General features: G+C 43.5%; 2 protein-coding genes across 3 annotated transcripts in view; both read left to right on the top strand.

Annotated features, from left to right (window-relative positions):
• The first annotated feature begins 843 nt into the window (after positions 1–843).
• gaa2 (alpha glucosidase 2) lies at positions 844–13176 on the top strand. The gene is made up of 21 exons (XM_068727277.1): positions 844–1004; positions 2209–2358; positions 2902–3483; positions 4229–4374; positions 4507–4672; positions 5830–5926; positions 6206–6325; positions 6823–6941; positions 7035–7166; positions 7256–7366; positions 7466–7579; positions 7664–7748; positions 7826–7943; positions 8056–8189; positions 8636–8787; positions 8890–9038; positions 9121–9262; positions 9753–9851; positions 10419–10583; positions 10861–11007; positions 11806–13176. Exons 2-21 carry the CDS (start codon positions 2266–2268, stop codon positions 11866–11868), a joined length of 2934 nt encoding a protein of 977 aa, XP_068583378.1. The 5' UTR covers positions 844–1004; positions 2209–2265; the 3' UTR covers positions 11869–13176.
• A 3953-nt stretch (positions 13177–17129) lies between these two features.
• The window catches only part of LOC137884815 (MICAL-like protein 2), a 16460-nt gene continuing 8483 nt past the window's right edge, over positions 17130–25106 (top strand). For both annotated transcript variants that reach the window (XM_068726845.1, XM_068726844.1), the window contains exons 1-8: positions 17130–17308; positions 19108–19156; positions 21045–21186; positions 21285–21472; positions 21691–21818; positions 22201–23781; positions 23885–24087; positions 25093–25106. The exon at positions 25093–25106 is cut by the window's right edge and continues 44 nt beyond it. In XM_068726845.1, coding sequence (XP_068582946.1) covers positions 17166–17308; positions 19108–19156; positions 21045–21186; positions 21285–21472; positions 21691–21818; positions 22201–23781; positions 23885–24087; positions 25093–25106 — 2448 coding nt within the window. In that variant the 5' untranslated portion in view covers positions 17130–17165. The remainder of the gene's footprint in view (positions 17309–19107; positions 19157–21044; positions 21187–21284; positions 21473–21690; positions 21819–22200; positions 23782–23884; positions 24088–25092) is intronic.

Here is a 25106-nt window from a genome sequence, read left to right as displayed (position 1 = left end):
TTGGATTTAAGAGTAAATATATTATTGTATCAAATGGCCAATGAGCAGTCGATGAATCGGGTGGAACTGGAATTCATTCTGTGTGTATGAGCTACTGAAATGTCAGACGTATTTTAGCCAGTAATGAAGCAACAGGATTGTGATATTCATCAGGGTTTCTTTTGTTTGTTTTTTGGCCAAGACCATTTTTGCCTTAAGTGGTGATGAATCTGTATCTCTGTTATGAATGAGGTTCACCTGGTTTGGACAACTCTTAAAGGCCAACAGCTATTGTGAATAAAAGAATCATCCTAAAAGGCTGTGATAGAAAAGTGCTGCCTCTGTCTGATAGTATGGGACGTGTTATACTGGACAATAAAAGTCAAAGATACTTAGGACTGGCGTTAGGTGCAAATATGTGAACACAAATTAATATTTGCTGCGGGGCTTTCACTGAACAGAGCCTGAACGCATCGTATTGTAACCAAACGGAACCTTTGTTTTGTGTGTATATATATGTGTGTGTGTGTATATATATATATATATATATATATATATATATACACTATATTTCTTAAGGAACACACAGGGCTTTTATAGGATATGATGGAAATGCAGGGGTATGGTTCAAGGGTGCTTGTCAGAGGCTAGGATTTTATAGGTGTGTAAAACATGAAAGATCAAATATAGGTTAATGTGGTATGTGTGGTGTTTTTTTTGTTTTGAGGGAAATATTGTAAATATATTGTCTCATCCACACTCCGGAGCAGAAGGTGGCTGTAATGCCACAATAAAATGGATGCCAACCGCCGAAAAACCAGAAGAAGAAGAAGAAGCAGAGGCTTCTAAACGGAAGTTCTCGGAATTCCGAGGTGTAGTGAATGTGCCATGAAGATAAACACACTATGCAGATGTTTGCGGTTATCGACCTTACGGGTTATTTAGCAAACGATACGTTTATTTAAAGGACAGATCTGCTCCGCACGCCGTATTTTTTCTGTCTGTAAGACTGAAATGGTATCTAGGTAAGCAGTGTTTATGTTAACGCCATTGTTAGCTCACGTTAGCTCGTGTTAGCTAAAGTTACACTGTTGTGAAAAGTTAGCTAACGCTAATAAGCGTTACTGTACTAACGTAACGTCAACAGTTACCGCTCAAGCGACTACGAATTGTTTTCTCATAACTCTAATGTCTTGTCAGCCAAAACTGCATTTTAATTAGCGGTCAAATGTGTCCCTGGTGAACTTTGACATTCATATGTTCTGTCCTGTGCATGGCTAGCTAAAGTGTGGCTAGCTAAAGTGTGGCTAGCTAAAGTGTGGCTAGCTAAAGTGTGGCTAGCTAAAGTTAGATAGCTAGAGCGTAATGATCTTTGGACAAACTGGTCAACGTGCCTTATCAGTATGGGCCTTCCTAATAAACAAAACGTTAAGTTACGTAACGTGCGCTGTCACGAGGGTGCTGTGTTTGAGGAACACATCAAGTCAACAACGCTTTGATTAAAAGTAACAGATAAGATATGTACTCACGTGTGAACTCCTCGAGACAAAGACTCTAATATCATCCAGTTATGATTTTTAAAACACTCTGTACGTTACTGACGGTGTTATTATTGCACATCTATGGCATCTTAATGTGTCCTTAAATGTGTTGTATGTTTGTTTGTTTGTATGTGTGTTGTGTGTGTGTGTGTGTGTGTGTGTGTGTGTGTGTTTCAAATATACTTGAAGTACAACAACTACTCACTCTGCAGAATGGCCCATTTCAGAGTACTATTTATTATATTACTGCATTATAACTATCAATGCACTAATGTATAGATCCCTTTGATGTGGGATCAGTACAGTTTTATCTTAATCCATATTCCATCATCATCCATTTTGTTAATAATATTTGGTATTATTAATCTGAATTTGCAAAGTAACCTAATGTATCACGTATATATGTAGTAGAAGTACCTCAAAATTGTACAATTCTTGAATAAATGTGCTTTAGTTACACTCCACCATTGCATCACAGTTGCTGTTGTGTCTTACACACCGTCCTGCTCTCTCAGTCCTCTGTTATGAGGTTTAAATTAAACCATCAACATCGACTGTCGAATCAAAAGTCCCAGATTCTTGTGCTCACTCCTCCTCCCACCAGCCCCCGAACAGCAGGAGACGAGATCCAACCCGATGGAACTGAACTTTCTTCTGCCGTCTCTCTTTCTTTCTCTCGTGTGTTCAGTCACTCAGTTTGACGAACACACACACACACACACACACACACACTCTCTCTCTCAGGATGGTGTCGTACAAGCGGCTGAACCCGGAAGATGTCCAGTTCTCCGGCGCGGTTCTGTCAGAAGAGCCTTGTCCTGTGCATGAAGACGTTCCGGTGAGTTCACAGGTTTACCGCAGTCAGCTTTCAAAGTGTTGCAGAATCTTCACGCTCTTTCTTCAGGCTGACAGTTGTTTGGGATGTTTTAGAATCTCGATGCGTTATTAGTCTCATTATTTGTTGTTTGATAATATTGATTTGATTAGTATTTATTCTCTCAAGAGCTTCAATTATTTCATCATTTTCTACTCCCCAGCTCCTCGCTTGTGAGGATTTGTTGCTTTTCTTTTCACCGTATGTGATGGACGGCTAAATGTTTGATGCTTTTGGACAGTTTTTGGACAAAACGAGACATTTGAAGACGTCTGAATAGGATCTTTTTTTTAATTTTGTTACAATTTCAACCCAAACAGTCGATTATACAAGAAAATAATCAGCTCATAAGTTGTTCTAGGATTCCTTTGTGTTGCCGGTTTTCCCTGTTTTCAGTGTATAACACACTTGCTGCCTGTCTAATCCATGTATGACGGGACTAGTCTGGGTCCTCATGGTTGCTTCTCTGAACCCGTTCCTCATGGGATCCCCTTGTTGTGTTTCAAGGCTCCGGAGCCAGAGGAAGCCTCCTTGCTTCCCCGAAGGCCGCCGTGCTCCGTCACCACGTGCCTCCTGGTGATTGGCGCCCTGCTGCTGCTCCTCTGCGGAGGCTGGCTGCTGGGCACCATGTTCTGGCTGCACCGGCCGTCCAACCAGCAGCCGCACCGGCCCCCGTCGCCGGCCCCCGCGCAAACGCCGGACTCTCGGGCAGAAACGGGAGCGAACGACACCGCCGCCGCCGCTTCCCGCCGAGAGGCCTGCAGCTTGATCCCCGAGGCGTGGAGGTTCGACTGCTACCCCGAGAGAGCCGTGGTCGTGACCCGAGAGATGTGCGAGGCGAGGAACTGTTGCTTCATCCCCGCGTCCGCCCCGTCCTCCTCCGCTGCCGCCCGCCCGTCCGGGAGAAACGGTATCCCTTGGTGTTTCTATCCTCAGGATTTCCCTTCCTACTCGCTGGTGTCCATAAACGACACATCGCTGGGACAGAAAGGTACGCTGGTCAGGGAGGTGAAGACCTACTACCCCGCAGATATCCTCGCTCTGGAGGTGGAGATACGTCACGAGACGGACACGCGGCTACGTGTCAGGGTGAGTGAGCGAAGGGACGTGCAGCTTCTGCTTTTTATCAAGAGCTTTACTTTTTACATCTGCGATTTAAGCTGCATGCAATCATGCTGATCAATTATAAGACAATTCTCATCAAGGCGGAGGAGAATATTTAGTCATTTAAACAGTTTTTCAGGCACAGCAGCTGTGATATTGTGAAGAACCGCTGACCTTGCAGCTGCTTACGTTTGCTGACGGTGTCAAAGTCTTGAGAAAGTGCTTCCTGGGCTAAATTTGAAAAGTTAAAGCTGCACTAAATCCATGTTTTTGTATTGATTAATTAATGAATCAATATAAAAACATTGAAATGGCAAAAGGTCACTCTCAAACCCGCAAACAAGCATCACCTGACTCTGCACTTCCCCTTTTGCTCTGTGACAAAAGCTCATAAGGAAAGCCTTAAAAGCATCGAAACGTTTGACTTGTATTTGTTTTTCATTATTTAGGGAATGAATTTGGATCGATACGTTAACGAGTATTTATTTAAATTTGAACCACAATGCCCTTTTTTTCCATTTAAAGGTTAGGGTTGACTGTGAAAACCACCATGAAAAGAGAAATCTTGTCAACCCCTTGTTCATTTGAGCAAATTGATAAGCCAATACTCTCCGAGCCAAACCTTTTGATTGTCATAAACTGTTGTTTGATTTTGTTTTTATTACATACTGCTGTAAAATCTCTGATCTGTATATTGATAACAAACTTCTCCTCATGTTTCCCAATCTAGATTACCGACCCCTCTAGTCCGAGGTTCGAGGTTCCGATCTCGGTTCCCGCTGCCACCAAGAAGGCCGGCAGTCCGGACTACATCGTGGAGCTTTCAAAGAGTCCGTTTGGTCTCATCGTGAAGAGGAGCTCCACAGGAGTAGTGCTGTAAGTCTGAGGCTGACGATCACAACCGCACTCATGTTGTGTACTAGAAACTCTCTGGAAGCACATTCCGTGGTGAAAATCCTGATGATTAACACTATAAGACTTTTCTCTCCTTCAACTGCTTCCTGTTAGTCTCAACACCACTGTGGCTCCTCTCTTCTATGCGGATCAGTTCCTCCAGTTCTCCACCTCCCTGCAGAGTCAGTTCATTTACGGCCTGGGTGAGCACCGCTCCACCTTCCTGCATGACCTGCACTGGAACACGCTCACCATGTGGGCCAGAGATGTGCCTCCTATGGTATGGGAAAAAAAAAATCACGTTTTTTTTTAATCATTTTTATTTTTACATTTTAGGCACAGCTGAAGAAAAAGCGCAGGTGTTGCTAATAATATTTCCGAGGTCATTAAAGTGTCCCAGTGAGCCGCGACAGCGAATCAGACTTTTGGTGTTTGTTCCACCTACTACCAAAGTATTTAGTATGCCAGAAAGAGATATAAATATATTAAATACATTTAATATAATAAATAAATAGAGATAAATAAAAAAAAGATATAAATAAATTTAAATAATAAATATATTAAATCAATTTAATATAATAAATAAATAGAGATAAATAAATAAATAAATAAAATCAAAAAGATATAAATAAATTTAAATGTATAAATATATTAAATCAATTTAATATAATAAATAAATACCAAAGTATTTAGTATGCCCGAAAGAGATATAAATATATTAAATAAATGTAATATAAATAAATAAAGAGATATAAATAAATACATAAAAACAATAGAGAGATATAAATACATTTAAATATATTAAATAAATGTAATATAATAAATAAATAGATATAAATTAATAAAGAGATATCAAATTAAAAAAATAAAGAGATATAAATGAATTTAAATATATAAATATATTAAATCAATTTAATATAATAAATAAATACCAAAGTATTTAGTATTCCAGAAAGAGACTTAGTGTGTCTATTATAATCTATTATTATTATGTTCCAACACATAGTCTGTCAAACGCAGTATGCAAGAGATACCAGGATGTTCCATCTATACATCCGGCTGGCTTTTCTGGCTCTTCTGACCCACAATCCTTTGCGCTTCTGATATATGAGCGACCGTGTCAGAGTTCGAGCGGCCGTGTCATGAAGAAGTACAAGTCCCGACTGAATGCATACTGCATGCAGCAGTGCGTACTTTATTAGGGCGGCTGCAGTATGTGCTAAAAGGATGTGATTTGGTGTCGCGCATGCTGGCTCACTCAAATAGCTTTTAGAGACGCTTGACGGAACCGAGCCGTCGCTAACTCTTTCATTCACACCTGTGCTTTTCCTACAAAATGTCTCCTGTGTGAAAAGGCCACCCGAAACAACAGTCAACATTTGCTGCAGTTCACCTTTTTGGTCCAAATCCTAATTGTGTCCCGGTCCGCAAACGTAGGAGCAGACGAACCTGTACGGAGCTCATCCCTTCTACCTGGCGATGGAGGACGGAGGCGACGCGCACGGCTTCTTCCTGCTGAACAGCAACGCGATGGGTCAGTCTGCGCTTCATATGAAGAAACATTGAGCGACTTTATGAAAACAGAATATTGAAGATTATCTTCAAACGTTATGATGTTCCTTTTCCATCTGTTTCTCCGGGAGAAGGGACGATCAGCTGCTTATTTTAAAATATTGATACAACTGTACATTTGATTCTGAGTTACTCCTAATATCCCTTCACAGACATGCTCTCGCTGTCCTAATTGTAGCTTACTCTGCAGGATTTTCTTACAAATGTCTCATCAGCAGTATTTTCTTTCCTGTTTCCTCAGATGCGGCCCTGCAGCCCGCCCCGGCCCTCACCTGGCGCACCATTGGAGGAATCCTTGACTTTTACGTTTTCCTCGGTCCCAATCCTGCTTCCGTGATTGGACAGTATGTGGAGGTCATAGGTCAGTAGGAGTCTGCTGGGATGAACACTTTTATGCCGCGGTCTTGGGTGAGACTCGGGGGGGGGGGGGGGGGGGGGAAGACATTTAAAAGGTCAATGGGTCACTGCCGAGAAAACTGATGAACATGAAATACATGAACAGAAGACAAACTTTAAATAGGTATACGTGAGTGTTTTTGTGGCAGTTTGATCCACAGAGTGTGTCTCCTGTCCGCTGTGTGTAATCCTCCAAACACCAGAGTTTGTTTCTGTTTCCCTCAAGTTCTGCATTTGTTCCTGATGACGTCCTCTCTCTGAGTCAAAAACCACTTTATTGCCAAGTGGGTTTTCACATACAAAAAGAGAATTTGCTTTGGTGTGGCGTGAGAATGGAAAAATAGATTCACAGGGATGTCAACGGTCACATCATTAAGGATAAAATAATTGGAAAATATTCGTCTTTTATGTCCATGAAGATGTACGGATGTGAACTCTCCTCATCCCTCCATCTTTTCACAGGATACCCGACGATGCCCATCTACTGGGCTTTAGGCTACCATCTCTGTCGCTGGGGTTACAACACCAGCAATTCCACCTGGGAGGTTGTCAAGAGCTTGAGGAATTATGGGATACCCCAGGTACAGTTGAGCCTGCAGACTGTTTGTGTGTCAGGATTCCTTTGTTTCTCGGTTCTTTTGTTAACATCAATGATCTGATTGATTGGTTCACAGGACGTCCAGTGGAACGACATCGACTACATGGACCAATTCCTGGACTTCACTTTCGACCCGACAAAGTTCGGCACGCTGCCGGATCTGGTGAAGGACCTTCACGCTCACGACCAGCGCTACGTCATGATCCTGGTACACGCAGGAGTTTGCGTTTGCTTTTAACATGCGCGCGTCCGATTCGGAGCGTTTTTGTCTGACGGTTGTGTCTCTCGGACCTGCAGGACCCGGGTATCAGCAGCTCGCAGCCCGAGGGCTCCTACTGGCCGTACGACGAAGGGCTGAGGAGAAACGTTTTTATTAAAGACGCCGAAGGGAAAACGCTCATCGGGAAGGTGAGGCCCTGTAATGATGCAGCACAAATGAGGCTAACCCAACGCGCGTGTACTGCTTCTGGGTGCATTAGAAATACGACTGTCCCTCTCGTCCTGCAGGTGTGGCCCGGTCTGACGGCGTATCCTGATTTCTCTGACGATGTGACGCATGAGTGGTGGTTCGACAACCTTCAGAGGTTCCACGAGAAGGTGCCGTTTGATGGATTATGGATCGTAAGTAGGGGAAGAACTGACTCTCTGCACTTCACGATGTACATCTTCTCCTTGACCTTCGTCTAATTTTATTTTTTAATTTAGGACATGAATGAGCCGTCAAATTTCCTGGACGGGTCCACCAATGGTTGTCCCTCAAACAGTCTTGAAAATCCTCCTTACACACCCGGTGAGGGATCTCAAGCACAAATCTCGCAACAAACAAAATCAAGTCAAAATGTTAAACTGTGTCTTTCTCCTGTTCAGGTATACTCGGAGGTCTGCTGAGAGCTAAAACTGTGTGTGCCACCGCGCAGCAAAAGCAGTCGGTTCACTATAACATGCACAGCCTCTATGGACTGATGGAAGCCAAGGCGTCTGCAAGGTCGAGACCTCCAACGCACACCGACGCACGACTGAACTGCTGTTTCTTTGTTCCGCGCTCCTTTCCCTAACTCTTCTTCCTGTCCTCTTGTCTTTGCTTGTTTCGTGTCCAGCGCTCTGAAGCGGATCCTGGCAAAGAGGCCGTTCGTCATCTCTCGCTCCACCTTCCCCAGCCAGGGGATGTTCTCTGGTCACTGGCTGGGAGACAACCGGAGCCAGTGGAAAGATCTGTACACTTCGATAGCAGGTGAGACGCATTTGGGTTGCACATTTTTACAGCTATAGAACACAAAGAGAGGCAAACACCTGCTGTAGACTCGCTGCTTACTAATGCCCGACGGACAAAAGTTAGCAACTAACCTGGCGAGGAAAGCAGAAGCTAGCTAAGGAGCTAAAGCTAAAGACCCATCCCGGATGCATTTTCACAGAAGTTGGGGAGATTTTGAATTTGGAGTATATTTATCGTGTTTTATGACACATTTATATTGTTGTAGAACTACTCATTTGAAGGTTGTGCGACTGTAAAGATCTGTATTATGGTTTCACATGTTAGTCTACAGTATAATGAGGATGAAGAGGAACTATCCATCCTTTTAAGTGTCTTATCTTTCTCCAGTTTTTCCCCCTCCATGTCCTCCCGATGTTGCTCACCCCCTCTCCTTTGTCTCCTTTGTCTCCTTTTGTCTCCCTCAGGTATCTTGACCTTTAACCTTCTTGGCATCCCGCTGGTGGGAGCAGATATCTGTGGCTTCAGCGAGGAGCCGCAGGAGGAGCTCTGTGTCCGCTGGACGCAGCTGGGAGCTTTCTATCCCTTCACGCGCAACCACAACGCCATCGACATGAAGGTAAGATCTTAACACCGCAGCTCCAAAGTCCAGAGCTGGTCTGCTGAAGAAGTGCTACTTAGTTGTTGTTTTTTTTTGTTGTTGTTGTTGTTTCGTTTACAGCCTCAGGACCCGACAGCGTTCAGCCCTCTGGCTCGTACAGCCATGAAGCAGGCTCTGCTGCTGCGGTATTCCCTCTTCCCCATCCTGTACACTCTCTTCCATCATGCGCACGTACACGGACACACTGTCGCACGGCCCTTAATGTTTGAGTAAGTATTTGATTTTCTTTACTTTGTGTGGACTGGGAGCATCGTTGCCTTACTTGTCAAATGTCCTGTGTGCCCTCCAAAGGTTCCCCAAAGACATAAGAACATATGGGATTGACAAACAGTTCTTGTGGGGGAAGAGTTTATTGGTGACACCGGTGTTGGATCCGGGAGTCGACTACGTGGATGGCTACTTCCCAGAGGGTCTGTGGTATGACTACTACACGGTGAGACCCGCACTACCTCTCGGCACTCAGACGGGAACACAAATCCACAAAAGGATGATTTTTTTTTTATGGCTTTTCTGACTTCTAAACCTGCGCAAATCAGACAAAAAGTAACGGTGTAACTATCAAAAACTATCAAACTGTCAAAAATGTCACCTGCAAACCGGTGAAATGCACCTCTAACTGCGCTGCCGAGCAAATAGCGTCCCGGTGCTCCCGTGCAATTTGTGCATATTTCAACTATTTGTCAAAATCTGCCCCTTTCTGTGCAAATGAGCTTCATTGTAAATGATTCATGAAGATCTGCACTGAAAGCAGTTACAGTGGAATCATTAGTGTCTTCAGAGATTCTGTGGGAACTGAAGCGTATTCATAAGGGGTACCCTGTCAAACTATGCAGTGACGGTACCACAGAGTACACGGTGTTGTATGAGTCGGGAACCAAAATGGTGTAAATACTTATGGGCACATGTGACGGTCTACTTCCCAGGGCGACTCTCTGCGCAGTAAAGGTGAAGACCTTCGACTCCATGCACCTCTGGATAAGATCAACCTGCATTTGCGCGAGGGCTCTATAACACCAACACAGGTAAACATAGCTTTTGGTTCAAATTACAGTGTTGTTCAGTTTCTGAATTATTCAATTTTTTTTTTCCTCAACTTAAGGCCCCTTAACTCTGTACAGATTTGGACAGAAGTCCTCTTCTTTTGTGCTTTTGATGCATAGAAGTGAGAGCTCAATGGCAGAGATTTCTGCATCTAAATCTGCTGCTGCTGCCTCCAAAGTAGTGGAGGTGAAGTTTTTCCTTCCGTTTCACAAACACTGAAAATGCCATAGACATGAATAACACCACATGTACTCATCTAGCATCTATTAAGCCTTTTTAATTGGGACTATTTCTTTGGGGGGAAAGTAGTTCCAGTGAAAACCTTTTTTAGGCTAAGCCTGAAAAACAAAAACATTTTTTTTAAAGAAATGTTTTTTTGGCATCTCGCCTTCATTTGAGAGATGGCAGTGTAGAAAGATCGGGGGTTATGGAATGAAACGACGGAATCAAACCTGGGTCCTTTTTCTGTGGATCTGCCAAGTCAACCCTGACAATCAGAAGTCTGTAACGTCACATTCGTTTGCCTCTCTCCTCGTTCGTGTGTGCAGGCGCCCAACCTGACGCTGTGGGTGAGCAGCGGTCAGCCTCTCCATCTGGTCTCGGCTCTGTCCGACGACGGCTCAGCCAGCGGAGATGTGTTCTGGGACGACGGGGAGAGCATCGACACGTACGAGAACGACCTGTACTCCTACATCGTCTTCAACGTCGCTCAGGTGCCCACGCCTCCACAAGCTGCGTCTGTAGTTGTTTGATTGAGCTCAAGGTTGTGTGTGCCGATGAAGAGAAACTTACTGAAAGCACAACATACTTTTTGGCAGCAGTGCATTCTGGTCCACCGAGGCTGAGCTCTCATTGATGCCCATTGTTATTTGTGTTTACAGAGAAGCTTTTAGACATTTTTGTATTCAAACTCATTAATCTTTCAAACTGCATTTGAAAGCGATGTTAACTCGCCGCCGTCCATCTGCTCGTTTTTTTTTTTCTCCGTAGAACGTGATGACGTCACAGGTGCTCCATAGCAACGTGGAGGCAACGTACATCACCGTGGAGACGGCCTCCTTCTACGGTGTGAAGCAGAAGCCCAGCAGAGTGCTGGTGAACTCCCAAGATGCGGCGTTCACGTACAGAGCCAACCAGGTGAGGTCAGAGAGGGGGGGGGGGGGGTGAACCACCTGGAGGCTGTGGTCGTGCTCGATGTTCACGCCGAGTCATAAAGCGCTAGACGTCCCTGGTGACTCATCATGTGGGGATCTAACAGGGATGTGGTTTCTCCAGGTTCTCTGTGATTGAATCGCGTAGATCCGTTTTACTCTCTGGAGATTTCTGCCTCCAGCGGTGACATTGTTTATTTCACCTTTTACGCGTCAGCAGTGGTTAATATAATATAAATATAGTTAATATAAGTATTAATAGCATTTACTGAAGTAAAACTGTAAAAACACTCCAGTACAAGCCCGGCATTCAACGTGTATTTAAGTAAAAGTACTCATTATGCAGAATGTCAGTTCTATATCATTAATCTATTGGATCATTATTGTTCACACATGAAAGCAGGACTTAAATGTAGTTTATTTATTTTATAACCTACTTTTTTATGTATAATCTTAATCTGAAAAGTAAGTATAACTGGTAAATAAAAGTAGAAAGTGCAGTATTACTGAAATATAGTGAAGTAGAAGTATTACGCATGAAATAGTAAAACTAAACGTGTATTACCTGTACTTGGGGAAATGTACTGGGTTACTTTTCGGCCACTGTGTGACGGCGCTGGTGTTTGCTGGAGTTTTAATACAAAGTGCTGAATCCACAGCGCTGCAGCAGGCGAGTTTCACATAACTTCAATATTGCTCTTCTGCAGTACATGAGCAGTTTGATTAGTTTTTTATCAGAATGGAGGAACTCTCATGCTGAAACGATGCGTCTTCTCTCTTGCAGGTGTTGACGGTTGCAGATCTCGGTCTCAACCTCAGTCAGAACTTCACCGTCAGCTGGATGTGACGACTCGGATGTTTCTTATTTGCGGTTGAAGCCCCAGGCCGGCACACGGTGCGGCCTTTATGTTTTAGGATGGCGACGTTTTGTCTCTGCGGTCTCGAAGCGAACAATAACTGAGGTTAACGTGCTCATTTTCACGTCTCGTTTTTTGGGTGATCAGTGTGGGACTCGTAGAACCTTTTTTTTTTTTTTAAGACGAGCTAACGACTCCCAACTGTCCATCCGATGTGGTTGAAAACGCCCTTGAATTAAAGCGGCGAGTCAGCACTTTAATCTCAGAGTCATTGTTGCGTTTTGTGTGCGCTGGAGTACAGAAAGGTAAAAAAAAAAAAAAAAAGGCTGTCTGTCTTTTTAGAAAAGATGAACAGATAAACAGGTACTCTGGAGGGAGTGAAGTCAGGTTTGTGTTCATCATATTTAAAAAAAAAAAAAAATAAAAATAAAAAAAAAAACACACATGAAGACTTATGAAACTACAACACGACCACCGAGCTCCAGTAGTCTGGACACTGCTTTAAATATCTGTCTGAATCTAATGCCTGATAACTTATCTCTCATCGCTCATATTTTTAGTTTCACTTTTATTTCAGTTCATGAATCAAATCTGAACTTTATTTTTAATTTTTTTTAAACTCTAATCAGCAGTAAGGTTTTGTGCAATAAGTGAAACAGAGGATGAACTATGTCTGAACACGGGTCAGGACGTAACGCGTCGAATGTGCTTGAATGCTATTCACAGCTTATGTTTGCACTAATTAGTACCGCCGTGTTGTAAAGGAAGATACAGGTGCCTTATGATTCCTGTGTGTGTGTGTGTGTGTGTGTGTGAGCGTCTCTGGGTTTGTACCAAATGATCCTTTTTTTTTTTTTGTTGTTGTTGTTATATTGTAAGCCTGTGACGCTGATGACCACAGTCACTGCTATGCTCGAGGATTACTTTAACGCGCAACTCCAGTACGCCGCACCAGCCATACGTGTGCTGCAATCATTTTACTGTGAATTGTCTGTTTTCTTCTGACGGCAGAATGTAACTTAAAAGCGTTGAAGCAAAGCTCATTTATTCTGCTTAAATTTGACCTCAAAGCTGTGAAAATCTGATTTGAGTTGGTAGTGTGTAGCTCACAGAAGACCTGCTGTGAACGCCGTCGATGCATGTGTGCTGTAACGCAAACGACGCAGAACGGAGTTTTACTGTCTTTTGCGTTAACGTTACTGAAATGGAAAAAAAAAAACTGCAGTATTTTACCCTTCATTGTGTTTAATTTGTTGTGTAATTGCTTGAATTGAATTATAAGAACAATATGAAAACTTCTGGAGTTTTGCTGGATTTTTTTTTTCTCTTTGATGACAAACATCTTTTTGAGGCAACAAATGAAAGAAAAGAATAAGTTTATTTAATTTGAATACATTTAATTTATTTAATTTTTGTATCTTGCCTGCGTTTGAATTTGAAGCTTGAGGTGCTGGAGCACGTGCGCCACTAGAGGACACACTTTCTCAACGCTGTGCTGATTGTTGGGACTCATTCCTCACAACGGATTCTGTTCCCCCCCCCCCCCCCCCCCCCAAAGGCCACAACATACCGGATGTCATTTGTTATACATTTGCCAGTTTAATTTATTTTAATTGTTTTCAGGTTTAAACTCAAAAAGTAGGAGCTTCAAAACAAAACCAAATCTCTTCCCACATCTCTGCAACTCTGCTCAAATCTTCCTTGAATGAGGTATTTAGGTCCAGAGTACTTAAGAGAGGGTTAAAGTACATGCAGTTTTACTGTAACTTTGAAGACGGAGAAATGTGAGCTTAATGTTTAACTTATTTATCTAAAGTTATGAAGGTAGAAATCCTCGCGTGCGTCGGCTCAAATGAAAAGAAACTCATCCAATATTAATATATTTGAAACGAACGTGTCGCATCTTTACGGCGTCATTAATTCCAACGGTACTTTTGTTTTTAATCACATCTTTCTTCTTCTCTGTCGGTGTTTCCCTTTAATCAGCTCTGCAGCCTTTCTGTCTCTCTCTCTCTCTCAGAGTGTTTAAGTCTCCACCATTTTAAACCCAGCAGCTTTGTTCTGCAGACAGAAGAGTCTCAGGATGTCTGGTATTAAGATACGTGGGTCATCTGAGGACTGAGCTAAATTAGCTACTCTCTTAAAAGACATAATAACATGGAGAATGTACGAGTATCTGATTGTCCCCAACGAACGCACATATCGGCAACAGAAAGTGAAAGCAAACAACTTGTCCTCTATCTATCTATCTATATATATATATATATATATATATATATCTATATATATATATATATATATATATATATATATATATTCCCCCTCTGATAGCGGGCTTGGATCATCCTCCACTGCTGATAGACGTGTTTTTATTGGCCCTGTGCAAACGTTCACAGGCTAACTGTTTCCAGATGGTTGGTAGAGGGAACATATATCATTCTGCAGAGGGGGAGGAGAGAGAGAGAGAGAGAGAGAGAGAGAGAGAGAGAGAGAGAGAGAGGAGAGAGAGAGAGAGAGAGAGAGAGAGAGAGAGAGAGAGAGAGAGAGAGAGAGAGAGAGAGAGAGAGAGAGAGAGAAAAAAAAAGAAAGAAAGAGAAAGAGAAGCGGGGGGTCTGTCAAAAGCATTCTGCTCTACTGACGAGGGCATTTCCTGTCTGGATTTGGGAGGATTAAGTATTTGTGCGTGGGGGGGGGGGGGGGGGGGGGGGTGTTTGTATGGTCGGCATGCAGAGAGAGGGACAAAGTACGGGACTCTTTCAGGGGATGTTTGATTCGATCGACTGTGCTCCTAATGCATGTGGGAGGAATGGGAACAGAATGTGAAAGCAAATAGTGTCATGGGTTTACACGCTTCTTTTTTTTTTTTTTTTTAGGAAAAACAAAACATTGCTAATGTTTCAGTCTGGGCTTTCTGAGCTTTTGGCATATTTATGTTGCCACATTTCATAGTGAAAGCTTCACAGAAAACAAATCTGTTAAGTGTTAAATGAAAACCGTTTCATTTCATTGTTTTTGACGGATGGGTATAGTGCAAGAGAGTCTGGGGGGGGGGGTCATAAAATGTTTTAAAAGCAGCTTCATTGTTCGATTGTTCAAGTTTCCTTTTCTGTCTGGATGTGTTTTTTTTTGTGTTTCAAACCGACAAAAAAACAGTACAGCTCTTTTAACGGTGCGCTCTTTATATTCACTTATAATCATCTCATCAAGACGTCCAGTTTTATAAATCCAGAGTCATTTTTGTCGAGTCCCTGACTACCTTGAGGATCACTTAGGACTTAAGTTTAGGTTTGTGGTTAGAGTTTGAGGTGTCGGTGATGATTAAGTGAAGAAATGTCACGCATGGACATATACAAGTCAAAATAGTGCATGTGGGGGAAACAGCTCCGCAGACTCCTTTTCAAGTCCCGTGTTGCACTCGCTAGTCTGTATTCGGCCTCCACACCTACAGCTTCCTCAAAGGTGTGCTGAGACATGAACTAATATTTACCCTGTTATCACATTTTCTTATTCTTTCTATTTGCTCTCCTCTCTTTGGTTTAACTAAATCAATGTGTGTGTGTGTGTGTTTGTGTTTCCCCTTTGCAAACTAAAACCCTTAATCATCGTCCTCTAAATACAGAATCACATCCTGGTTTAATAGTCCAATAAGTCAATGTAACGGCTCCTCTGGAACATCTGGCAGACGAGCAACATCTGACTGAGAATGAACATGATGGTCACTTGATGAGTGTAAATATAGAAAAAAAAAGAATAGTTTGACCCCTGACATAGAGAGGGAAATGATGATTCACAATGACGAGTTATTACAGAGTTTCAGTTCAGCTTTAAAGGGAGTTATGGTAATAAATGAATTGCATTGCTTTGGCACCACCAGGTAAATGCCATGAACTATTGCTCAATGTTTTCATGTTGACTGAACTTGCTCAAGAGTGATGGCAATTTATTTCAAATGGGCAACACCTACAGGAAATAGGGCAGCCAACTAGAAAAACAGACAAAAAACTATTTAGAGGATATTGAAATATGGATCTAATTTGCTTAAAGTTTGAAGAATCAATGGTAACATTGTGGTGGATTAAGCGGTGGGAATGGGTGACGTGTACATGACACAGGTGCGTGTTTGTGGTGTTTTATTAATAGACACTGTACGTACTGTAATGTAACTGTAGCCTGTTACCTAATCTATGTGGAAGCCGCAGATCATTCCGCTTCCAAACAAGACACACAAACGGGAACAGAAACCAACATTTCTCTGCAGTGAAGACGGTGGTGCAATGCACAGAAAGGCTGAGTCAGCGAAAACAATGCTGCTGCTGCTGCTTGCTGAACAGAGCGCATGTGCAGGTGTCAGGTAACCTGGTTAAGAGACACACACACACACACACACACACCCAGCAGACAGGACAGGACAGGACAGGACAGGTTGCCTTACAAAAGCAGCAACCACACCTGGTTAACTGGTGGCACCGATTACTGAAATAGCTCCATATTGTAACCTTTTTAAATCAATGCTCCCTTTAATATGAAATGTAAATGTGTGACGGCAACTCGGCTGCTACATGGGAGGTGATTCACGAGGGGAAGTGGAGGACAAGAGCCTCCTCAGTTTAGTTTCTGGGTGGGTTTTTGAGGAGGAGTCGACATGATGACATAATTGCACACAATTTACGTGGTGACGTTTTTATTTTAAGGCAGCTGACTGACTGGTGTTTGTTTGTGTTGCTTTAACATCTTAAATGTACCAAAATAAATTTAAAAAAAAACCAAGACTGTCCAACAGAACTGTAGTCGCTTCCTGGCAACAAGAAAATATATAGGTATTATGTACAATTTAAAAATAATAATTTGGTGGCTAAAAATGCCCTATTAATAATTTGGACTAATTAACTCATATCTCACACACGCGCACACGCACGCACACTGACAGAGAAAGAAGGAACACAAAGGAGGACTGAACTCCACCCATGAAGCGTCACTATCGACCTTTCACAGGTGTCACTTCCAGTTTCTTCACATTCTCTCAGTCGATAGAGGTGATTCCCACAGGTACACACGCACGCGCGCACACACACACACACACTCTCGTGCAGCGTCCTGCTGTCTCTCATTTCCTGGATCCAGCGCGTTCGAGCTGCTGTGGAAACTTTCAGAAGTTTTGTTGTTGAGAGGGAGGAGGTGGAGAGAGAGAAAGGGGTGGGGTAGGGTAGGGGGGGGGGAGCTCTCTGGAAGCCAACTGCGGCGTTCGCTGCGCTCACACGCGGATCGGTTCGGTGTCTGAGCTCCGGGGATGTCGGCCGTGAAGGCGCTGCAGCAGTGGTGCCGGGTCCGGTGCGACGGCTACCGGGACGTGTCCATCACCAACATGACCACGTCCTTCAGGAACGGAATGGCTTTCTGCGCGCTCATCCACAAGCACAGACCCGATCTCATGTGAGTAGACTCGGACCACCAGAGGAGTCGGTCGGTGCCGCTTGTGTCCCGTTTCTGACACGAACCGTTGAGAGAAGACGTACTCTAGTCGTTTTACTTGAGGTTCTTTCATGAAAGAGACGAAAAGAAACCGGAGCAGGAGCTCAGCTGAGGAGCTCAGTGTCTGCAGAGGCTGCCTGTATTGACATTAGGCCTGGGCTTTATTTACATTTTATTCTTTACAGTTTAATAAAGTGACCATCTGTGCAATCCTGCTCCTCAGTGTTTATGTGATAGAGTGCAGATCTGGAGACTTACAGGACTTTAGACTTGACGCCCTTCACGACTTGAATCGAGACTTTAAGGAAGCAACATGAAGGTCTCAGGGTTTGACCTGGTAGAATCTTGGGTCTTAAAAAAAAGAAACAGAAGAAAAGCCTGGAAACAAATAATGGCAATTAAAAAGATTCTGTGTGAATTGATGTGGACTGATCTGCTTCGTCACACTACACTTTATAATTAAAATACAAAGTCTAAGCAATCAAGTCTGTTTAACCACACATGTTTTAACTGTTGTTTGCCTGTACATTTATTCTCAAGCAAAGTAGAAAAAACACTTCACTTTTACCAGTTTTCACATTAGTAATAACATCATTTAGTTATAGGCCTTTATGAGCTTGCTAAAATAGGTGGTCATAACTGTAAGTAAATACATAAAACATGTAAAACCCGATACAAAATGAAATAAAATATAAGGTGGGTGGGGGTTGTAATGATGCCTTTAGAGTCAAACACACACATTCATCACAAAGATACATTTTACGCACACAAACATGTTGAACAGCGCTATTGTTTAAATGCAAATCATTAGAAAATTAGCCTCTGGAGCTCTGTTCTAATGCAAACGTAATAGTCGGCAATCAGACTTTTTCTCAGCCCCAAAGGATATAAAAACGCCTCCTTTGTAAATGTTTGTTCTTGTATTAATCTTAAAGTTGCACAAACGTCTGGCCTGCTGCAACTGATGATGTTCGACACCACTGAATGACCTCTTGAGTCACTTTTAGGTGACGTTTTTCGTCACATGTTGTGATGTCTTCATATTGTTTGTTGTGTCCGGTCAGCAGTGCAAAAGCCCCCAAAGAAATGTAATATACAATAATAGGAGCATGAACGTGTATATGTTTGGAATTTTACTTTAAAAATGGTTTAATTTTCGGTCTATTGAGAAATCAATTGAATTGACTTGTCTGAGATCTCAAACGGTCTGTGTGTCAAAGATCATTATCAGTTCGAGGCCTTGATCAAGTGAAAATGAAAAAGGTCGTCTCCTTTGTGTTTTCCCGGGACTTTTTGACAACTACCGGGGAATTTCCACCCGGGAACATGTGTTAATATTAGTCACTTGACAGCTGCAAAGTGTTTTGTCTCAAGATGTCGTGAATGAGAGCCGTCCACGTTACGCTTTTGGCTTAAATATTCCCAAGACCCGACTCGCCATCTCTAGTGGAACGTTGCCCAGTTTCACACACAGACGCCTGGTTTTCATCCAGAGGGGACATTACTGCAGGAAGACAAGCAGTTTCATTATAGGAAGAGACGCAGCTTTGCTTCGCTTTACTGAATGTAGACACTTCCATGCTTCTAAAGAATGCAGGCTGACATGTGACCATGTGTCACCATCATGACTGTGTAATGAATTGATACGTCCGACTGTCTGTGTCATGACTAAACAACACATGTTTAGATCTAGACCAATGAACAAGGGAAGTTGGAGCACATGTTATTGTTATTAATTTTTCCTTCTTCCTCTGATGCAGCAACTTTGACTCACTGAAGAAGGAAGATGTTTACGAGAACAACAAACTGGTGAGACATGTTTACACTCTGCATTTTGACATCTGAATGTTTCCCTCATGATTCCACACTCGCGGCTGTAGAGACCAGATGATTAATCGTACTGATTTTAAAGGTTCCCTGCCCCACCAATGGTTTCACTCAGGCAGAAGTCAATGCAGAAGTGCTTTAAAAATGGCGTTCTCTCTAATGGCCATCAGGGGGCGACTCCTCTGGTTGCAAAAAGAAGTCAGGTTGTATAGAAGTCTATGAGAAAATGACTCTTCTCACTTGATTTGTTACCTCAGTAAACATTGTGAACATGAGTTTGTGGTCTCAGCATGAAGTTCATTTAGTAAATTATGGTCCATTAGACGATAAAGCGGAGTTTGCTTTAGGGCGGGGCTACCTTGTGATTAACCGGTTGCTGCCACGGCGTTGTTTGGTCTGGGAGTTGTCCGTGTTTTCACCGTACGACTTTAACCCTTTCACGCTGTGTTTTCAGTTCATGAAAGTTAATTGTGACCTTTTTAGCCGCCTAAAAATGTTTTACTCAGAGCTGCGTTGTACTTAGCTCCACCCTCTCGTGTCTCTTCTGGTTGCAAAGAAGCCAAGATGGCGACGGCCAAAATGCCGAACTCAAGGCCTGAAGTGGCCGTACTTCTTCTGTGCAGTCTTTGGTTTCGCACTGTTACACTGATCAGCAGCTGGCGGTGACACGCCAGGATATGCTGCAATGTGCCAACAAAAGACAGTGAAGAAGAAGTTCAAACCCTTGAAAAGCCCTTACTTAAGCCATTCATTTAACAGCATTTTGACCTATTTTATTGACTAAATGATTAGTAAATCAATTAAGAAACTGATTTATTTATGGATGATGAGAGTAATTGTTATTTGCAGCCCATAAATCGCTTCTACGTGCTCTAACATCTGTTGATGTTCAGCACCACTTGATGTTTGGAAACAGGGGATTTTCAAAAGCGTCAGCGTTCAGACGTAGCTGAGCGAAGGAGTCATCTCCAAATGCAGCGTGTTTCAGTCCGGGGGCTTTGACCTCGACTGCTTTTTTGCTTTCTTTACTTTCACTTTCTCCGCAGAGCTTCATTACTGGAATCTGAGCTCGGAGACAAAAACTCAACATCGCTTTTACTCTTTTAAAGTGATATTGAATAAAAGCCCATATTAGCAGCTACTATTTGACACTTATTCAGGATCTTATCTGAAACAACGCTGAAAGAACAGATGCAAGTTCAAAAACCAACAATGAGCTGTAAGAGATTAAAGTGCACGGCAAAGTAAACAGTGTTTTTCTGGCTCTCTTGATCGTCTGATTACTGATTTAGTAATGCCTCTCATGCTCGTCGGCCTGCCTCTGCTTGTTTTTTGTTTTTTTCTGCTTCCATGGAATCGCTGAACGTAAATCTGGTTTGGAAATTCCTGAGTCGCTTTCTCTCTGAACACAGAAGGTGTAGATTCAATCTGTGGTCAGAATGTTTGCCATTTGAAAAAAGGGATTTTATTCAAGACACGGTTGAACCATTAATTTAAACAAATAAAATACATGTCTACATCTAAAGGGAGGAGGGAAATCTAAAATACAATACTAGGCACTCAAATAGACATTAAAAATCAAAATGAGTTCATACAAAAAAATGTCCAACATGTTTCAGTGTTTAAAAAACACAGTGATTTTGACCCCAACTTTACCTCAATTCTAAGACTCTGATAAAGTAAAGCTGAAATCAAAACAGAAACTCTCAGTCCCGAACAGAATAAGTAAATATCTTGTACGAAGTGTGTTAAGATGCAGAAGTCTCCAAGTTTTCCATTGAGGTCTCACAAAGTCAGACTATCTGCTTTTCCATCGTTGTCCGCCCCGAGCTTCCTCTGTCTTGTCGGATAAAGTCGATGTCATTTGCAGGCGTTCAAGGTCGCGGAGGAGCAGTTGGGAATTCCAGCGCTCTTGGATGCAGAAGACATGGTGGCTCTTAAGGTTCCTGACCGCCTCAGTATCCTGACATACGTGTCCCAGTACTACAACTACTTCCACGGGCGCTCCCCGAGTGAGTATCGGTGTCTCTGGCTGTGTCCGTCTCCGCCTTTTGTCCCCCTTTCTTCCTGTCTCACTATAGTCTCTGTTTGTTCACGTGTTTCGCTGCAGTTGGTGGTCTGGGAGGTATAAAGCGCCCAGCTGACGACCCCACGGGGGAACCGTCCGGGAAGAAGAACCAGCCGGTGTCAGCCAAGGTGTTTCCCTCTTCCAAACCGGCCAGAGAGAACAGCCCTCCCCCCTCCGCCAACATCACAAGGCCCTCTGCTTCCCCAAAACAAAGCAGAAATGCCACAAAGGTAACCTTAATTCTTCACATAAGCATTACAAAAAGATTTAACTTGTAACTTCCAAACACCTACAAAGTTCTATTGTTGTCTGTATCAAACAGCTGTTACATAACAAACAAAAAAAAAACCCACATTGCCTCAGTTTACGTTAATAGATAACTTGTCCTGAATAAAGTTGTCATTTCCATCTGGTGAAACCTCCCCCGCCCTTTCCTCCCTTCTTCCAGGATGTGGTGGTTGAGAGATCCCATCAGACAGGCACCCTGAGCAACAAATGTGTGTCCTGCACCAAGCACGTTCACCTGGTGCAGCGCCATCTAGTGGACGGGAAGCTCTATCACAGGAGCTGTGCAAAGTGAGGACCCGTGTTAATTCATTTAATCACAACTGATCCTTTTTTATTCTAGTCTGGAGCGCGCCACCAGAGCGATTATAGACTCTTTTTTTTTTACTTTTTAATTTAAATTAAAAAAAGACAAAAAAGTGAATTAATTGATTGAAAAAAAGCAATTATAAATGTATAATTAAAATGTATAATTAAAATTATAAATAGAACTCCTATCACATTGTCAGAAAAATAAAAGGATCAAATTTGAGGCAGCAGACGCATTCTTCTTCCTTGTCATAATTTGACGCCTACATTACCCACAATGCAACTCCACCGGTTCATTTGGAGTTTGTGTATGTTATGCTAGAATTTTGTAACAATTACGTGTCTTTTGCTTTCTGTCTTTCAGGGCACTGACGTCTACAAACCCATCTGCACCTTTCAGGGGTTTACCCACAAACACTCCCGTTTCCAGATTAACTCCTCTAGCTGACTCCACTAAAACCGACACGGCAACTCATACACCCTCCAGACTGGGACCGTCATGGAGGACGGAGAAAGCCAGCACCCCTCCCAACTTCTCCACCACTCCTTCTTCTTCGCCTCCCTCCCGGCCTGCTTCCAGTGTCTCTCCTGCTGCTAAAGAGACGCGTGTTTCCAAATTAACTCCTGTTGCTCCCGAAACTCCCGTTTCCAGATTAACTCCTCTTGCTGACTCCACTAAAACCGACACGGCAACTCATACACCCTCCAGACTGGGACCGTCATGGAGGACGGAGAAAGCCAGCACCCCTCCCAACTTCTCCACCACTCCGTCTTCTTCGCCGCCCTCCCGTCCTGCTTCCAGTGTCTCTCCTGCTGCTAAAGAGACGCGTGTTTCCAAATTAACTCCTGTTGCTTCCGAAACTCCCGTTTCCAGATTAACTCCTGTTACTCCCGAAACTCCCGTTTCCAGATTAACTCCTCTAACTGATTCCTCTAAAACCAACACGGCCACTCCGACTCATACACCCTCCAAACTGGGACTGTCATGGCGGACGGAGAAATCCAGGACCCCTCCCAACTTCTCCACCACTCCTTCTTCTTCGCCTCCCTCCCGGCCTGCTTCCAGTGTCTCTCCTGCTGCTAAAGAGACTCAGACGCGTGTTTCCAAATTAACTCCCGTTGCTTCCGAAACTCCCGTTTCCAAATTAACTCCCGTTGCTTCCGAAACTCCCGTTTCCAAATTAACTCCTGTTGCTTCCGAAACTCCCGTTTCCAAATTAACTCCTGTTGCTTCTGAAACTCCCGTTTCCAAATTAACTCCTGTTGCTCCCGAAACTCCCGTTTCCAGATTAACTCCTCTAGCTGACTCAACTAAAACCAACACGGCCACTCCGACTCATACACCCTCCAGACTGGGACCGTCACTGGTGACGGAGAAAGCCAGCACCCCTCCCAGCTTCTCCACCACGTTTTCTTCTTCGCCTCCCTCCCGGCCTGCTTTCAGTGTCTCTCCTGCTGCTAAAGAGACTCAGACGTGTGTCGTCTCCAAACCCGCGGCTTCACGGACTCCTAGTGACTCCCCCTTCACCACAGCAACCACTTCTATCAACACCAGGCCCGTCGCTGCTCCTCGTACCTCGACCACGGCGGCCAAGACAATGCAGTCCAAGCTCAAGTTCTTCCAATCAGAGAGCGATGAAGAGAAAAAGACTGCAACCACCAACGTTGTTGTAAACAAACCGAACTCGACCGCCAAGGTCCAGGAGGCGACAGTAGGACAGGCCGTCTCTGTGGTTGTGAATGTTGGTGGTTTGGGCAGAAAGGAAGCGAATGTGAGCCCAAACAGAGGTGGGGAGAGAGCCAAAGCAGCTGGAGTAGGTGGAGACTCGAAGGCGAAAGCATCGGCCGCAGTCTTCATCTCCAAAAAACTGGCTGAGGAGAACAACAACAACAACAACACCACCAAGCCGCCGTGGACGACTGTAGCGCTGAAGAAAATTGACAAGTAAGTAATGTAACACAAACTCATATGATGTTTTAACATCTGGCTTTTAGCCTGACATCTACTGGTGAATAGTAGCGTTTAAGAACTCCTCACCTCTGATCAGACCTCCTCAAGTGGAGACTCCAAAGAAGGAGACGGGGGGCGCCAGAGGGAGAAAGGTGCTGAGGGCGGACCCGTCGATCCTCGGTGACCTGGTGATTCCGACAGACACCCGGACTCCGAGCCCGACCGGCAAGGGTGGACTCAGAGCCAGAACCCCAGACAGAGAAGCCTCAAAGCCCGGCGGTGCATCGCCCGACACCTCAGGTTAAACTCACATATCTGGTGGCTGTTTGTTAGGAGCGTGTTTGAATGTTGGAGGTGCCCTCTCATCTGCATGCTGAAGTACCTCTATCACAGCCATTAGCAGTGGCGCTGCCTGTTATTTTACGACAGTTTGCATTTTGCGAAGACCCGCCCTACTCTGTTTTAAGATTTTTTTGACTCACAAACTGTTCATGAAGGTAAAAATCAGACATGTCTTTTGTAATGGCTGGCTCGTTAGGGTTGCATGGGATTTTCCTCCAAAATGTGGGGAAAAGATTTCCAGGGAGGCACCGTATCCGTCTCTCTTAACACATTAAAGGAAACATTCACCTCTTTCTTTTTTTTATGTGGATGTCCTATCAGTGTTGATAGTAAGTGTAGTTGATTGAAGCAATGAATTCCTCAGTGCGTGCTATATTGATGCAAAATATGTTCATCCGTCGCCGTCGTTTGAAGTCACAGTGACGTAGTTGGTGGTGAGGAACAACTACAGCCTGCTGTTTCAGCTTTGTTTTCTCTGGGTAGACACGGGCCGATCTCTGGATTAGTGGTTCCTTACCTTTTTTTTTTTTCCTCTTGAAGCCCTGCTCAGAAACAGAACCTCCTTTTTCCCTTTGCAGCCGCTGCATTAGCCGTGCAAGAAGATATGGCCGGCGGGAGTCAGAAGCTTGCGCGCAGTGCATTCTGGTACATGTAGGCGCGACTCCACGAGCAGGAGAAACGCTTTCTTTCCAAATAGCAAACACGGAGGAATTTATTGCTTCAATTGATGTCATTTAACATCAAAACTTTAATGACCTCATTGACAACCTAAAGTCCGCCTGCTACATCACCCTGTGTACATACTTCTATGCAAAGGAGCTCCTTGTTCCTCTGCTGTGTTTCCTTTTATAATGAAACAATAAAAAGAGGAACTGATATTTGACAGTGGATGTGACTCAGGTAAATAAACTGAACCTGGAAATGAAAATTATTTAATATTTTGATTTGTTTTCGTCTCCTCAGCATTAGAAAACAAA

Source organism: Cebidichthys violaceus, unplaced genomic scaffold, assembly GCF_023349555.1.
Source record: "Cebidichthys violaceus isolate CVI_PGR_0920_01 unplaced genomic scaffold, fCebVio1.0.p SCAF_4, whole genome shotgun sequence".
Taxonomy (NCBI): Eukaryota; Metazoa; Chordata; class Actinopteri; order Perciformes; family Stichaeidae; genus Cebidichthys; species Cebidichthys violaceus.
The sequence above is the reverse complement of the archived record's forward strand: the minus strand, read 5'-3'. Positions and strand labels throughout refer to the sequence as shown.